Source organism: Pieris rapae, chromosome 10, assembly GCF_905147795.1.
Source record: "Pieris rapae chromosome 10, ilPieRapa1.1, whole genome shotgun sequence".
Classification (NCBI taxonomy): domain Eukaryota; kingdom Metazoa; phylum Arthropoda; class Insecta; order Lepidoptera; family Pieridae; genus Pieris; species Pieris rapae.
The window spans coordinates 5,916,303-5,931,564 of NC_059518.1; the positions used below are offsets into that span (position 1 = coordinate 5,916,303).

The 15,262-nt window shown below is 31.5% G+C and overlaps 2 protein-coding genes and 1 long non-coding RNA gene across 3 annotated transcripts; 2 read left to right on the forward strand and 1 right to left on the reverse strand.

Moving 5' to 3' along the window:
* Positions 1 to 227: 227 nt before the first annotated feature.
* LOC110991323 lies at positions 228 to 3,605 on the reverse strand. Its single transcript, XR_002600126.2, has 3 exons — positions 3,452 to 3,605; positions 2,767 to 2,946; positions 228 to 507 (listed from the first exon to the last, which is right to left on the reverse strand). It is a non-coding gene; the product is annotated as an uncharacterized LOC110991323 (long non-coding RNA).
* A 5,167-nt stretch (positions 3,606 to 8,772) lies between these two features.
* On the forward strand, positions 8,773 to 14,968 carry LOC111002316 (E3 ubiquitin-protein ligase PPP1R11). The gene is made up of 4 exons (XM_045629745.1): positions 8,773 to 8,983; positions 11,676 to 11,796; positions 12,087 to 12,211; positions 13,074 to 14,968. Exons 1-4 carry the CDS (start codon positions 8,897 to 8,899, stop codon positions 13,158 to 13,160), a joined length of 420 nt encoding a protein of 139 aa, XP_045485701.1. The 5' UTR covers positions 8,773 to 8,896; the 3' UTR covers positions 13,161 to 14,968.
* On the forward strand, positions 9,001 to 10,594 carry LOC110991305 (succinate--hydroxymethylglutarate CoA-transferase). Its single transcript, XM_022256626.2, has 3 exons — positions 9,001 to 9,433; positions 9,516 to 9,693; positions 9,781 to 10,594. The coding sequence occupies exons 1-3, from the start codon at positions 9,109 to 9,111 to the stop codon at positions 10,559 to 10,561; spliced, it is 1,284 nt and encodes a 427-aa protein (XP_022112318.2). The 5' UTR covers positions 9,001 to 9,108; the 3' UTR covers positions 10,562 to 10,594.
* Positions 14,969 to 15,262: the final 294 nt, after the last annotated feature.

Genomic DNA, 15,262 nt, shown 5'->3' on the forward strand with positions numbered 1-15,262 from the left:
TATCTCTCTTGAGAGTCTTCTTATAGGCATGTATTGAATGCAAACACACACCATAGCTTATGAAAATCTGCTATAATAATTTCAAACCCAAACCTTTTTTTTGGTTATAAAATTAACTTCTGTCATTAATAGTGTATACGGTAAACTATTTATTCATTTCAGAATTAAATCATTATGTTTTAATGTTGATTTTAAGAAGTTAAAGGTGCATTATTAAAAAACAGGCATAAATACAAAATTTAATTACAAATCTCTTAGTTCTTAACAATAACGATAATAACCTTCACAGAATGAAAAAAATGGCACATCGTTCTGATTTGTGTGTTTATAATTCTTTTATTGGAATGCCCAGCACTGAATAATTGTTGATTATTTTAGCCCGGTGTCGTTGATCGTAAATGCTTAGGGTCTTAACTTAATCTAACATTACGGTTTCTTAAAGTTAACTTAATATAGTATTTTCTTCTTCCTCCATTGGTCTTTTTGTTGCATCTTCCCGACCATTATCTGAAATTAAAAAAAAGTGTTATTTACCTGATTGATATTTCTAAGAGTTCATTGCCTCCAATTACTTTTTTAAAACTCAAACGTTTGATGTATGTTCTCAAAAACAATTTCTTCAATGAATTCATAAAAAATGCTACCAACGAAAGATGTTTAGATTACAGTCGAAATACGAAGTTTGCATGTAACATACACTGGGAACAGAAATAGAAAGATTTTATTGTACTAAGGTTATCTATATCTCTTCGGATATATTATGTTACGATATACAAAGCAGCTATTCTTGTCAGCTCAATGTTCTATTTGAACACATTTGCGTAAAACGAATGGACATTAAAAAGTAATGACTTTAATTATCATAATAATTTAGTTCTGCACCAAAATGTATGCTAATAGCGAAAACAATTATTCCGATTTTTATAAGTGGGATTATCTCACAAATATTATTATTTTAAAACGCATACAATCGTCCTGAAAGTAATCTGCGAATTATAAGTTTAGTATAAAAGGATAAATAAACTTAAACTGAAAGTCGTAAATCACTCGGAAGAAGTAGAGCAAATTCCGACCGTTTGTTTGTTGTAATTAATTAATTAACTGCGCTGCTAATCGAAATTGAATTGTAACGCCTGAAAGACAAATGTGTGACCATTTGTCAACCTGCGCATGCGATGTCTTTTCCACGTTTACAATGACAACGATAATCAGCAAATGATTTATGACTGTTATTCTGAGCGTAAGTTATTGACTTTTTTGCAATTATAAAACATTTAGATTATAACTTGCTAATTCACAGAATAGCATTTCTTTTGTAACAATTAAAAAGGTAGTTTTTCATAATATGTTTTTATAAGGAACTACAAATTTCGGTCTGCATCTTGTATATTTGTAATTTTTTAAGATGAGAGAGAAGAGATACTAATAATATTAAAGATTAATTTGTAATTCAAATATTTTTCGAAGAATGTGGCAAATATTAATGAAATGACACTGTCGAATACATACTTATGTATGTATTCGATAGTGTCATAATAGAGCCTAATACCTACTTACTTTCTAAGACAATGCCATATGGTTATTCCTTTTTCCGCACCATAAAGGCCTGGATAAAGGCGAGAACGAGGTATTTGAGGTATATTGAGGCTTTCACTTTAATACCAGTATTATAAAGCATAGTAGTTACTTGAATGTATGCAAAAACAACGCTTTTCAATAATTTGTGTTTCGAAAAAGGCATCGTGATGGTCGACTTAATCAGTGCAATTATATGTTGCTGGCACCATGTCAGAAATATTATACGGATTACTTACAATCCAAACATTTTCATTATGCATTACTGTATATTGGCAGATGTACAAATTCTTTTGAAAATTTCATTTCTGTCCATTACGTTTATAATATCGCAGACTTTCGAAAGTTATTTTAGAATGTTATGATGTGAAGAGCAACAGAGGCGCGGACATTTATAGAAATACGGATTCTCTGAGATTTTGATTGCAATGATTAATAATAAAGTTACAGTATACATACAAAGATCTTATCTTTACAAAGTAAAAAACATGTATCAAGAAATTGCCATCTGTACGCATCGATCTTTTAAGGTTCTTCTGTGTCCAATCGTGTAAAATCGATATCGAATACGATCAATGAAAATTTTAGTTTTCTCACGGAACCGAATAACATATATTTTATCCATTGAGCCATCCTTACAACCCTAAAAATACACATCAGTGAAAAAACAACATATGGCATACCTATAACATGCATGATGCCTACTATGAAAAACGTGGTAAAATTACACGCGATTAATAAATACTCTCAGAGATTTCAGTACCAACTACCGAAAGCAATTAAAATTACGATGTAATTAGCGTATTTAAATGTTCAATAACTTTAACAACAATTTTATGATACAATTTCCTTCTCTACAGAAATTTACATAAAAATTGGGCCTGTTTTAACTTGTAGCTGATATAGATATCTAGTCTGCACTAGGAACATTTTAAAATCCGTAAAAAAGAATCAGTTTTAACATTGTTATAAAAACTCTGGTAAAGGGGACCCTTTTCTGGAACCAATTAATTAACTACTTCTCAACTCTAAATTATTCAGTCGAAGGCGTAAAAGATTGTAGCTATAAGCAGAAACTAAGATATGACATTATTATTGCTGTGACCCAAAATTACAAGTTGGCTCTCTCCATATAGAGCCAATTCAGAAAGACTGGTTATTATTCATAAAAAAAAACAATCGAATAATCACCTCAGAACATTCCGGAGTACAAAAGCCAGAGACTGGCGAGTAGAAGTACCAGGATAAGGTAAGTTGCGATTAGGCTCGTTGTCTCGTGGTTCGGCATGGTTGGACGGTGCTCACTGGACAGGACACTCCAGAAAACTGATTCTGACACCAAAGTGTCGCGACCGCCCACACGCCACGCCCCTTATATCCACATTTATAAATATATTCGGGTAATTATAGAACTGTTGACAACAGGAACTAATTCGGCATTGGCCCTTGATAACGATCACAACAAATCTTATCTTAAAGAGACCATTGAAGGATGAGATGGATGAGGGATATTGAAGCACTCTTAATTAAGTAGATTTTAAAGCCAAATATAGACCAATTCACTTAAAGAAATCCTCAGACGAGAAATAATCAATGATTTATTATTAAACTGAAGCATAGCTCATAGACACAAAGAAACAAATTAGTATCAAAAATTGAATATATTAGGTACAATACCGAAAAAATAAGAGTATTTTTCGGAAGCTTGATATCTGTAAGCATTGTTGACTTCAAGACTTACTAGGATTCGTTGCAGTCCTCGGAATATCTCCGTATGGTCCTCAATATATAATAACGTAACTCCTTTATATAACATTTACAGCCCAATACATGTTCATTACTGAACCACTTAATACACAATAATTATCACACTTACAGTCGACAGATGTGAATTAGAAGACAGCTGAGTACAGCAACCACAAGAAGAATAACAGGATCACTAGGATCATGTACGTAGCAGCAAGATTAACAGTCTCGGCGTTGATCGGCATGATTGTGGTAATGCAGGGGCTAAACTGATCGCTGGAAGGTCCTCAGCAAAAGTATCACGTGAGCACACAGGGCCATACTTCATGGTTAAGGATTAAAGACATTTTCGTTGTACATGAGATTCATAAAATAAATTTCTTAGAATACCGTATGAAGTATTGTCGAAACAGTGGTCAAAAGATAATGTGTTAGATATTAGGTTAGGCATGGCTTAATAAACAAAACAAAGGAAAACTGTCGTAAGGTAACTTACTCGGTACTTTATCCCAAAAAAAAAATTAACCTCTGTGTTACGAATGCATCCTTCATTGTTTTGATTAAGTAATAACATTTGAAATACAGAGTTATTTAAAACTTTATATTTAGCCGACTTAACTTAATGTAAATCTCTACTTACGTTTATGTTCCATTTTAGAATGCAGAATACAATGCCCAAAGAGACACCAGTAGAAGCAAAAGGATAAAGTACGTTGTAAATAAATTAGTGCCTTCTGAAGAAGAAATCATATTGAATGAACCACCGCGAACCACGAACAACACGAAAATGCAGAAAATACAACAATAATTATATAAAAACCACCAGTTTAAATAAGCTTTTGGATGTTAGCTGTACGAAATTAATTACACGTCGCATGTCAAGAAAGAATTCGTCGTTGACTCATGAATTTCCACTAACGTCTTGTTTTTCTTTGAATGCTTTGCCAAATTTTAAGATAATTTTTTCATTGTGTGTTTGTTTTCGTAGGGGCATAATGGCGCCTGGCGTCTTTTAGTGTCTAAGTTAATTTAAAATAATTGTAGTCATTAGTCAAATTAGATTAACATACTAAGCTTTTAAGCCGAACAAAGTTTTAATTAAACCTCTATTTTGATTTTTGAACATATTATTTTGTGCTTATGATGCACAATTTTTAAAACAATGAATGTTGTTATATTCTACTATTGGTTTTTTATTCACGATTTAACGTACATTATGACAACAAACTCGTTAATCACAATGTTAATAGAGAATTACTTCCAATCTTTAAAACATAAAAGACTAAATTAAAAGGCCGGCAACGCACTCGCGAGCCCTCTGGCATTTAAAGTGTTCATGAGCGGCGGGCCCGTTTGCCCCCTGTTCTATAAAAAGAATGACTGTAAAATTGAGATTACTTTTGATAATCGATTTTTAATACGATACATTTACGAAATCCTAATTAATGAATCCGTCCCTGTGTGGCCATTTTTGGAGAATGATAAGCGTCTAAATTTGTATGGTACATCGCTCGTCGGGATTTTAGCAAACCAGGTTCCAGTACTAAATCAATCAGCCTTGCTAAGCTCTTTGAAGATTTGCTTTGTTGCCAATTATAAATTTTAGTACAGCTTCAACGATAGTGTATACATTCTGTAGTTTTATACATATACGTTTGCTGAATGCCTCTAAAAAATAATAACAGAAGCAATAGATTGGCTTCAAAATTCAATTGTTTAATGAATATACATGTGGTAGGTACCACAAGTATTATTCTTACGATTATACGGGAACATTGCAAACACAAGTGCCTATAGAACCTTAGTAGGTACTGTAACGTTAAGGATAACCTCTAACTTCCTAGTTTATCCGTCAATATCCATCAGTCCGTTTTATATTCAAAACATTTGAGGATTCTTGCTATCAAGCTAATACAAATTTTTTTCGTCGGAAATCGAACCTATGCGACCTGCACAGATCACGAAAGCTTTGGCGAGCGATGGTGGATTTATTTTACTGATCATAAGAGCCAAGAAGCTAATAAGGTTTCAGATTTTCATCAAATTATTTATTATTATGCCTCTAACTATTTAAAAAAACATAAATACAAATGAACTACTCTAACTTTACATTCATCAAGCTAACTATGAATAAAGGCCCCATTTTTAAACAAAATAATAAAAGAAACATAGAGAAGTGATAAAAGCTATCTAGTATCATCTGGATGCAGGTAAATCTTCATGAGCAGCTTAAAGAACCTATAAAATGGTTCTAAGTAAGACTGTTAAATGGTAATTAACGATTCTAAGTAAGACTTAAATATGCCGAGATATACCTTCCTCAATTTTTATTATTTATTTTCATTTATAAAAAGGTTTTTTCTATTAATAGATATTTTACATTCCGTCATTAACAAACGCACTCTCGGAATCGCACAAAATACCAAAACTATTTCTGCATTATAAAGGACATTTACCTTTTGGCACCTATTACATTAATATCTTTTCAGCATACTTTACACCGTTCGTTATTTTTGCCAAATTCATTTCATACTGAAAATGTTTGCCCGCAAAAATAGAATTTAAGTGCGTCACATTCTTTTTTAATGGAGGAAGCCATGAATCATATGAATTCTACGAATAATTTCACATCTCTGTCCAAGGCTTGATAAAGGAATGCGATATGTCTCTAAACAAATTATAAAAGGTAACTAAACGTGACAAATATTTAGGAATCGTACAGTAGTTTATTCAGCATGGTCCCTCAGTAACTTACTCACTAGACTACTAAAATTGAGAGTCAAGACATTCTCGGAAATCTCTTTATAAATATTAGCTTGGCAGACTTCTCTTATGCAATGAGGTGCCAAGGTTTATAAAACACCGAAAGTGGAAGTAAGCAATACGCTCAGGAGCGATTCATGTCACATTGCTTAGCAAGACTGGAATTCCCAAGGCTAAATAAAGTACTGATCAGGTTTTCTGGGGATACAATTGAGTAAGTAATTCGGGTCGTTAGATGCCGCTCGACGTGGACCAGGTCGTGAAATAGTTAAAATAGTATATAGTAATAATTTTATCTATGTTAATTACTGAGTTTAATAACTATACATAAATAAACGTTAGCTACAAAGTAATATTATCGTAAAAACATGAAACGGTTTCGATTGTAAAGGATACTTCACAAGATATACATTCGTACTTATTGAACATTTTCAAACAAAATTATGATCCAGTTATATTTATACTTTTATTGAGTCAAAAACTTCAGTGAAGGTGGATTTTAGGCGTTCTTTGCTACTCTAACACTAGTATGTCCACGCTGGAATTCTAAATTAAAATTCGACAGACCGCAGACATGGGGCTTCTTCACTGAACACAAATATTGGGTCTTTAAAAACACTGAATTGTATCAGGCCTATTCTAAAGTTGTAGAAGATTATTGCACAAACATTTTCCTTAAAAAAACATTCATTTTCGTGCGTAACCTACCAGATTCCAATCGACGCTGGGACTAAACAATAGCATTAATCTTAATACTTTCCACTGTTTTGAGAATTAAAATTTATAAACATTTGAAAAAACAGAACTTAAAAGGCATGTCTCGTATCAGTAGTTGCTGTAAAATATAAAACAATCTGGACAATATTTGAACAAATTGTCTCGTACAAGATTAGATTTCCCATAGCAATAAACGTCTGGAATAAATCCAATGAATTCCTGCGGGGCAATAACTGTATTTATTTATATTTTTGTAAAAATATACGTCAGCGGCGCAGTGTGAAATGCGATTGTGCGCATGGAAACAGAATAATATCAGGCAACTACATATATACTAACTACGGCTTCGTAAAGACTATCCAAAGTTGTAGTACATTGGGGACAATGATTTCATTTTTAATCGATGATGTTGTTGTTTTTTCTTTTCTTGTGGTGAAGAGAAAGTGGATTTTTACAGATATGTATAAAAACGATGCCAATCGACCGTTTCAAATTACATTATACTCCCTGAAGCGAGTCGCCCTTTACCAAAGATAATAGGGAACATGTAGAACATTGAAATTTGTCTCAAATATTTTTTCAGCCATGAAAGAAATATAAAAAGTTCAAACTGAGGGAGGGAAATACAAATACTATACTATCATAATATAATACATACTATCATATGTTTAATTGCATTAGATTCTACTTATCGACGCGACGGTTGAATTTTTAGTAACATAACCTGGTGATAATAAGAAAAAGGGTTCATTTACGACAAGGTTTGAAGCTTCATTAATTTTTCCAGTCTTTTAATATTAAAAATATTTATTATGATATACATACAGGCTGTCCCAAAAGTCGACGTCAAGTCGAAATTTTCTCATAGGTAATGCCACACCAGTAATCAGAAAAATAAAAAATAAAAGTCATGTATTTTTGAAGTTATGGAAATTTTCCTTTTATTCCAGCATTTGTACACCATGTGACAGTTTTTTCATTCCTGTTGTTACAAATATTAACTTTTTGCCAATTTTTTTTCTCTTACGTCATCCTGAATAGTGCTTTATGTAACTTAAGATCCTAAACCCTGTGCCGATCACTCCAACTTGTAGGAAAATGTCATTTTATACCGTACCAAGTTTTCAAAATTAATTTTTCGCACTAGTTCAACTGATCGTCCTGAAAAAAAATGTATTACTCCAGTTTGGCAAGCAGCCTTAAAAGTTCGCACATTTAATAAGGATTCTAACGTGGTATAACACTTACTTCAATATTTCTTAGATCGGCCATAAAAAAATTTTTGTTAAACAAAGTCATTTCAAGTCATTGACAAACGACAATTCCAAACATATTTTTCAATGAAGACTGGCTAAAATGCGAGTCATGTTATCAACGTCAGGTAGTTGCCACACTTCGTGTCCTTTGTAAATAGTTGGATTATAATATTCGCTATCTCACACGCTGTACGCTGATGCATATACCATAGTCCGTCTACGAGAAAAGGTTATACATAATTTTACTTATTACTACAAGTCTTAAACCGTAGACGGGCTATAGTATATGGTTCTATACTCTATCTGCTATTATCGTATTATTGTTATTTTAGATTTTAGAAGCTTACCTAGGCCTATACTCTATCTACGCCTTTTCTATACTAAAACTATATGGGATGTTCTATATTTATAAATCACAACCCATTTTATCTTTGTTAAATTGATATATTTCTTCACAAACAACGGTAATTAATTTATATTCTAATAGAAACGCTCAAAGGAAAAAATACATGCTCACTCATCTTAAAAGTCTGTTCTGAGTGACGTCTGTTTTCTTCTTTTCTAAGTGTCCTGTATTTATGTTGCCACATACATCAAAATCATATAGAAAATACTACACCATATAGTATGTACATTTTTAGTGCGTAACTACGATACGCTACAACTATATCTATCAAATTGACACTGACATTCAGTTTTCTTCTTATTATTTATGTCAATTCACAATTGCTATTTGCTACTGTCATTTGCGAGGAATAAAAATAAAGATTTTTACCCAAATTTTTAAAAATATGCTAAAATAGTTTTATCGGTATATAATGTGATTTTTTGGTTTATTAATGGCAGACCGTCATCGAACTTTCGACGCAGAAGAAATGGCAACAACAAGTACAGCAGTAACGACGGTACCCCCACAACTTCAAGAGGTAAATAATCAGTTATCTAACGTATTTGACTTGTAAATATGTCGTTAAACATAATCTTAGATTAAATACCACTTATTGTTTAACACTTGCGTCTTGAAGCCGTAACGCGCTATTCAAATTAACAAATGGGTTCTGTGGAAAAAGTTAAAGCTAGACTAGGACCTCTTTTTCGGGTTATACTATCTCATGCAATTAGAAAAACTTCATATTCTACTAATACAGGGTTATTACGTGATATCAATGTATTAGATTTGTCAAGAATAATAGCTGGACCATTTTGCACCATGACTTTAGGGGATTTGGGTGCTAATATTATAAAAGTGGAAAGTTTTGATGGTGACGAAGCCAGGAAGTGGGGACCACCCTTCACAAAAGGAAATGACTCATATTATTTTCTATCTGTAAATAGAGGAAAAAAAAGTATATGTATTGATTTGAAGTCTCTACAAGGTATGTTTACTTAATTTAAATAATCCTTATTTTTTATTTGTTATGTGAAACCTTAGCTATGATTATTTTTATACCTTTTCAGGGAAAGAGATAATTTATGACTTAGCTAGAAAGTGTGATGTCCTTGTTGAAAATTTTCTCCCAGGAAAATTAGATAAATTAGGAGTTGGGTATAAGGAACTGAGTGAAGTTAATCCTAAACTTATATATTGTGCAATAACAGGCTTTGGACCGACAGGACCATATAGCATGAAGCCTGGGTACTTATTTTTATTATTAATAACTTAATGAGTTTTACCCTAAATCCATGTATGGCTAAGCATTTTGTATACATAATTTTTTTCCAGTTATGATGTAATTGCAGCAGCCATGGGAGGGTTTCTTAATTGTACAGGTGAAAAAGAAGGTGGTCCAGTAAAAGCTGGAGTAGCAATTACAGATGTAACCACTGGTTTACATGCATTTGGAGCCATTATGACAGCACTATATTATAGAAAGAACACTGGAAAAGGACAGAAGATTGACTGCAACTTACTCTCAACACAAATATCTAGTATGATAAATATAGCCAATAATTATTTAAACTGTGGTATTGAAGGACAACGATGGGGTACAGCTCATGCCAATTTAGTCCCATACCAAGCATTTAAAACAAATGATGGGGAAATTGTTATTGGTACAGGATCTAATGCTCAGTTTGCAGATTTCTGTAAAATTATAAAAAGAGAAGACTTAATAGATGATGTGAGGTTTAAAAACAACTCAGGACGTGTTGAAAACCGTAAAGAGATAATAAAAATAATAAGTGATATCATAATAACAAAGTCAAAGAAGGAATGGACAGAACTTTTTAAAACTGCTACATTCCCTAACGGGCCTGTTAATACTATGAAAGAAGTGTTTAATGATGAACATGTAAAAGATATAAAATTGGTAAAGGAATTGGAACATCCAGATGCTGGAATAATTAAAATGGTTGGACCACCTACTGTTTATTCGGAGGGTGGAAATTATGTTAGATTACCTCCCCCCACATTAGGTCAGCACACTCAAGATATATTGTCTAACTTTCTAGGTTATGATGATATAAAAATTCAAGAGCTGATACATAATGAGGTTATAAGATAACTACATGAATAAATTTTTTTATTGTTTAAACAAAAGTACATTTTGCATAATTTTATAGCCTTTTTTATATAGATATATATTATGATTTAATACTAACTAATATAACAATATTTTTACTTTAAGTCTACATACATTGGCTAGTTATATTCAGTAAACAGTATTAGTTGTGGTGTGTTTTACTTATAGATATATTATCTGTTATCTTTTGTTTTCATCATTATTTTATCATCATGTTTGTTCTAAGAAAATAATGCTGTTTTATTTTTATCTGAACCCAAAGATAAAATGCTCAATGATCAAAGGCTATTAAAACTTAGTCCAAGTCCATAATAATTATTGTTATAAGAATTTCAAACAAACAGTTCAAATCCTGACCTTTATTTAAATAACAATGAGGAATGAATAATAACCTTTTAATATTCTGTAAAGGGCCATAGAATTACCTTATTAAATATACTTAACCAAACGTTAAAAATACATATCTATTTCATTTGTGATAAAATTAAACACAATACATACTTTTGAATGTTATCATAATATGAGACATAGTATTTCATTTCCAATCTAAAATTTGGCTAAAAATATTACATTAATTAATGTCTTATGTAACTTATGTTAGTAATGTTCCATATAAAGAGTTAATATTCTCCTTATTTTAATAAGGCTCCAAAGTTGTCGTATTAATTGTTTTGCTTGGACGTTTTATGTACCAGGACCTGGATGACCGAGCTTAGCTCTTTATTTTTTATTATAAATCGTGTTTTTTGGAAATTTTATTTAAGTACGAATTATATACTAATAAAATTATAAAATATGAATATAATTAGCGAATAAAGATACTTATATTCATATTTAAGTTTTTATTTGACTGACATCTTTAAACGAGCAATTCTATGTTTAAGTTGATAAAACACAAATAAAATGACATTTTCTAGAAATGGTTCCTAGCTAAATCGATTTATCGCCCCCGAAACCCTCTGTATACTAAATTTCATGAAAATCGTTGGAGCCGATTCCGAGATTCCAATTATATATATATATATATATATATATATACATGAATTGCTCGTTTAAAGATATAAGATATTTTATTTTAAATAATTTAACATTGCAGGAGCCGGTAGAGCCTGTAGCTGTGTTAACTCTACGACCAACAAAAAAGCAGCAACGCAAAAAAGTTGTATGGACTGAGGACACCGTCGACAATGAACACATGAACAAGAAAAAGTCAAAATGTGAGTCCTAATATTTTAAATTATATAAAATCAAGACCAATGTGTCTGTAAACTCTAAGTGGTTTCAGGTAGTCATTTTAGAGTATTAATTTCTTCTTTTCGGAAAAATGTTATACAATATCTTGAATGCCATGCATCAGACACTTGAATAGACGACCTATTTAATCTCTTTTTTGCCTCGATAAACCTGTATAAGTAGAAAAAATAACCCCCGTCCCCAATATCTATTCTTTTCCTCTATTTGAATTTATAATTTTTACTATATGAAATGTATGTTTTTGCTGTAACAGGTTGTTGTATATATGAAAAACCCCGTCGTTTCGGCGAGTCCGACTCGGAAGAGAGTGACGACGAATGCGAACATTGTTTTGGACATGTCGAGAAGAAACGTACGAAGCACAATACACACGTAGAAGTTAGTATTTATAATATTTTGCGCGTTTTCTTTCTGTATTTAATACAGTTTTTGCAAAACTAAAATTTTCATATTATTCAAAACTTTAGACATTTACTAGCAAACTTAAGTAACATCTAACCCAGTCTTACGCTCACTGAAGCTAATCTTCTTGTGCAACAGTAGTATTATTATAGTAAATGTTATGTAGAATTTATTAGTAAGTACCTGTAATCATGATTATTCATGATATGATTGTCTGATGAAAATTGATATTATGTGTAATAAAGCTTTCTTACTTTTACACTTCGTAAAAATATAAGATTCATTTTTATTAATAGTAAGCTTATAAACTATGGGAGTGACAGTTTACAAAACTAATGGATTTTGACACACAAATGGCTTAGTCTGCAGATTTGGCATACAGGATGTCGAATGAACATTGTTGGCATGTCCCACATGCCAACAATGTTGATTGTAATACTTGTCGCTAAGTCTGGACTCTGTCTAAGGGTCAATGCGTGTAATGTGATAGTGGATGGTCTATATCTTGGCATGGTTTCAGCAATTTTCTGCATCAGATTTTTCTGTACGCAAGCCGTCGGTGCCTGATCCTTCGAAAGAAGCTATATCTCTGCTAAAATACCATGGCATCCCAATAACATAGATCAACTGTATACTTTCTTGCAAATAAATGATTTATTATTAATAATAATAGTTATTAGGTAGTATAGTTTAATAATAATTAGTTGAGTCCTCCAGTGAGTACATTAAGTTTATTATATCGACATGGCATTTCACATATTATATCTATTTAATATTTTAATAATTAAAGATCAGTTTATTTCGTCCTGGTAAACTATATTGTATGCCAAAATTTCAGGAGAAAACCGAACAGCCTGAACCAACCACATCGGTGACGTCACAACCTGCGCCGGCGCCGCCCGACAAACCGCCCTCTGATAATTAAACACGTAAATTATTTACACCTGACTTCTAAACATTTCAATGTATTTTTGTATTGATAATTTTTTTCCATATAAGTAATTTTATTCATACCTCCTATTTGGCGTCTAGCGAAATATGAAGATCCAAGGTTTCACAAAATGTTAAAAAGTCTGTAAAAACTAATACGAAAAAACAGATAAAAGTTTTACTCTAGCTTATACTTACAAACTTTTTAAAATAGATTTTTAATATATGTAACAAAAAAGATTCCATTTATTTTATAAAATTTTCTTTCTCCACAGAGTGCATAATGCAGTATTGTGACAGAAATAGTAATTTAGTGTAAAAATTGTTTTTCACTTATTCGGTTCAATGTTGTCAATTTATCTTTACTTTTAACATACTTCTTCGTACAGATTAGACAAATAATATTTATATGTTGAAAAGATTCGCCCGCAAACCGCTGCTCTATTAATTTCCCTACAAAATTTTAATTTAAAAATATTTATATCGTGCTATCTGGGGCTTATCACGGACTCTACAGTAGTGTTATCAAGTGTTACTACAATTTTATGGACAGCTCGGAAAGTTTCCATCATACAATTTCTATAGTTTACTATACGTATTCTATTTGACGCATTTTTCTGTTTAATTCTAAAGACTCAGCACTTTCGATAGAGTCAAGATCCAATTATTTTCCAATAGAAAAATAACTTTTTATTGTAAATTCTGGTAAAATATGGGAAAAGATAAAATAATAAACTGGTTGTGTTGTGTCCATAAAATAATTATGAGCCGCAAATAGTTATAGATTGTTACGTGCTTATATCCCTTTACTACTAAACTTGACAAGACATTGCTCAACGAAGGCCTTTAGTTAGTATGTACGGGAGAGAGTGGCTTAAAATACTAACTGATAAAACCTATGTTATAGTCTTACCAATTTCAGTGCAGTTCTACAATAGTGTTCATTAATTGTTAAAATTCTTGATTATCTAATAATTGTTGCATTTGAGAATTTAGGTATAAATTACCGCAATATAAATAGATCTTTAAATTAGTAAATAATTAAAATAACCTATTATATAATATTTTTGCTAATCATTAAATATTAAGCCCCCTTATTCATTCAAAAGCAGTATAATTGCACTTTTTTAGCTTATGCACTCATTCATCTCTTACAATCAAACCATGTTTATGTCGTTATGAAAAAAGAGGGATTTACCCACTGTATAAAACGGCTATTTAAAAAAAAAATGTAATAAAAACAATTTTAGAATTTTTGGTAGTATTTTAGGAACTGCACAACTTGTTATATAGAATTCTGTTTCAAAAAAGATTTAATTTCAAGAACCCGCCAAAATGTTTCGCCACACAAGATGGCGTCGCTCCTGTTTAACGTACGATGCTTACATACACTGTAATTGATAATTATGATTCTCAAATTACACAAATAGTATATTTTGACAAAAACAGTCTCTGACGAAATAAAGCTCCAAGAATAGCCGTACGAAGGCATGTACATCATCGTCTTTCACCGTATCGGCTTATCTATGACCGTTGATTTATTGTGATAAATTCATGATATATATGTTATTTTACTTCTATTACGCTTTTTAATGTCACGTCCTATTCATATTCCTATTAACACTATATTTTTATATTTTTGAAATAGTCTGAACTGAAATGAATAACGGGGGTTTGTCCTAAAATATGTAACGTAAAGTGAAAACATTTCTATGTCATGTTCTAAATAATTCACATTTTATTATGGTAATAATTTTACTGTAGTATTTAAGTATGTTAAATGAAATATATTTACTAAGTAAATCGGTTTTTTATTTGAAAAATGAACTGTATTTATAAGCAGAAATCGTCCAAGCAGATTTATATCTTTAGAACATTTTCAGAAATTCAACTGTGATAGCTGTCTGTTTTATTACTTACTAAATACTTGTATATGCATGATAGGGAAGAAAAGAATACACTAAATAAAGTCAACAATTAAGGTAGAAGATGTCACGATAAAAATAATAAACTATAGTAGAAATGAGCGGCACATGGTAAGAGGAACAAAAAGGTGGAGCAAAAATACTGAACTGGTGCCCAAGGTACACACGAAAA

Coding starts and splice junctions, on each gene's coding strand:
- LOC111002316 (XM_045629745.1), top strand. CDS start 8,897: ATGGCAGACCGTCATCGAACTTTCGACGCAGAAGAAATGGCAACAACA. Junction 11,797..12,086: donor GAACAAGAAAAAGTCAAAAT/GTGAGTCCTAAT, acceptor TTGCTGTAACAG/GTTGTTGTATATATGAAAAA. Junction 12,212..13,073: donor AGCACAATACACACGTAGAA/GTTAGTATTTAT, acceptor CCAAAATTTCAG/GAGAAAACCGAACAGCCTGA.
- LOC110991305 (XM_022256626.2), top strand. CDS start 9,109: ATGGGTTCTGTGGAAAAAGTTAAAGCTAGACTAGGACCTCTTTTTCGG. Junction 9,434..9,515: donor TGATTTGAAGTCTCTACAAG/GTATGTTTACTT, acceptor ATACCTTTTCAG/GGAAAGAGATAATTTATGAC. Junction 9,694..9,780: donor CCATATAGCATGAAGCCTGG/GTACTTATTTTT, acceptor ATTTTTTTCCAG/TTATGATGTAATTGCAGCAG.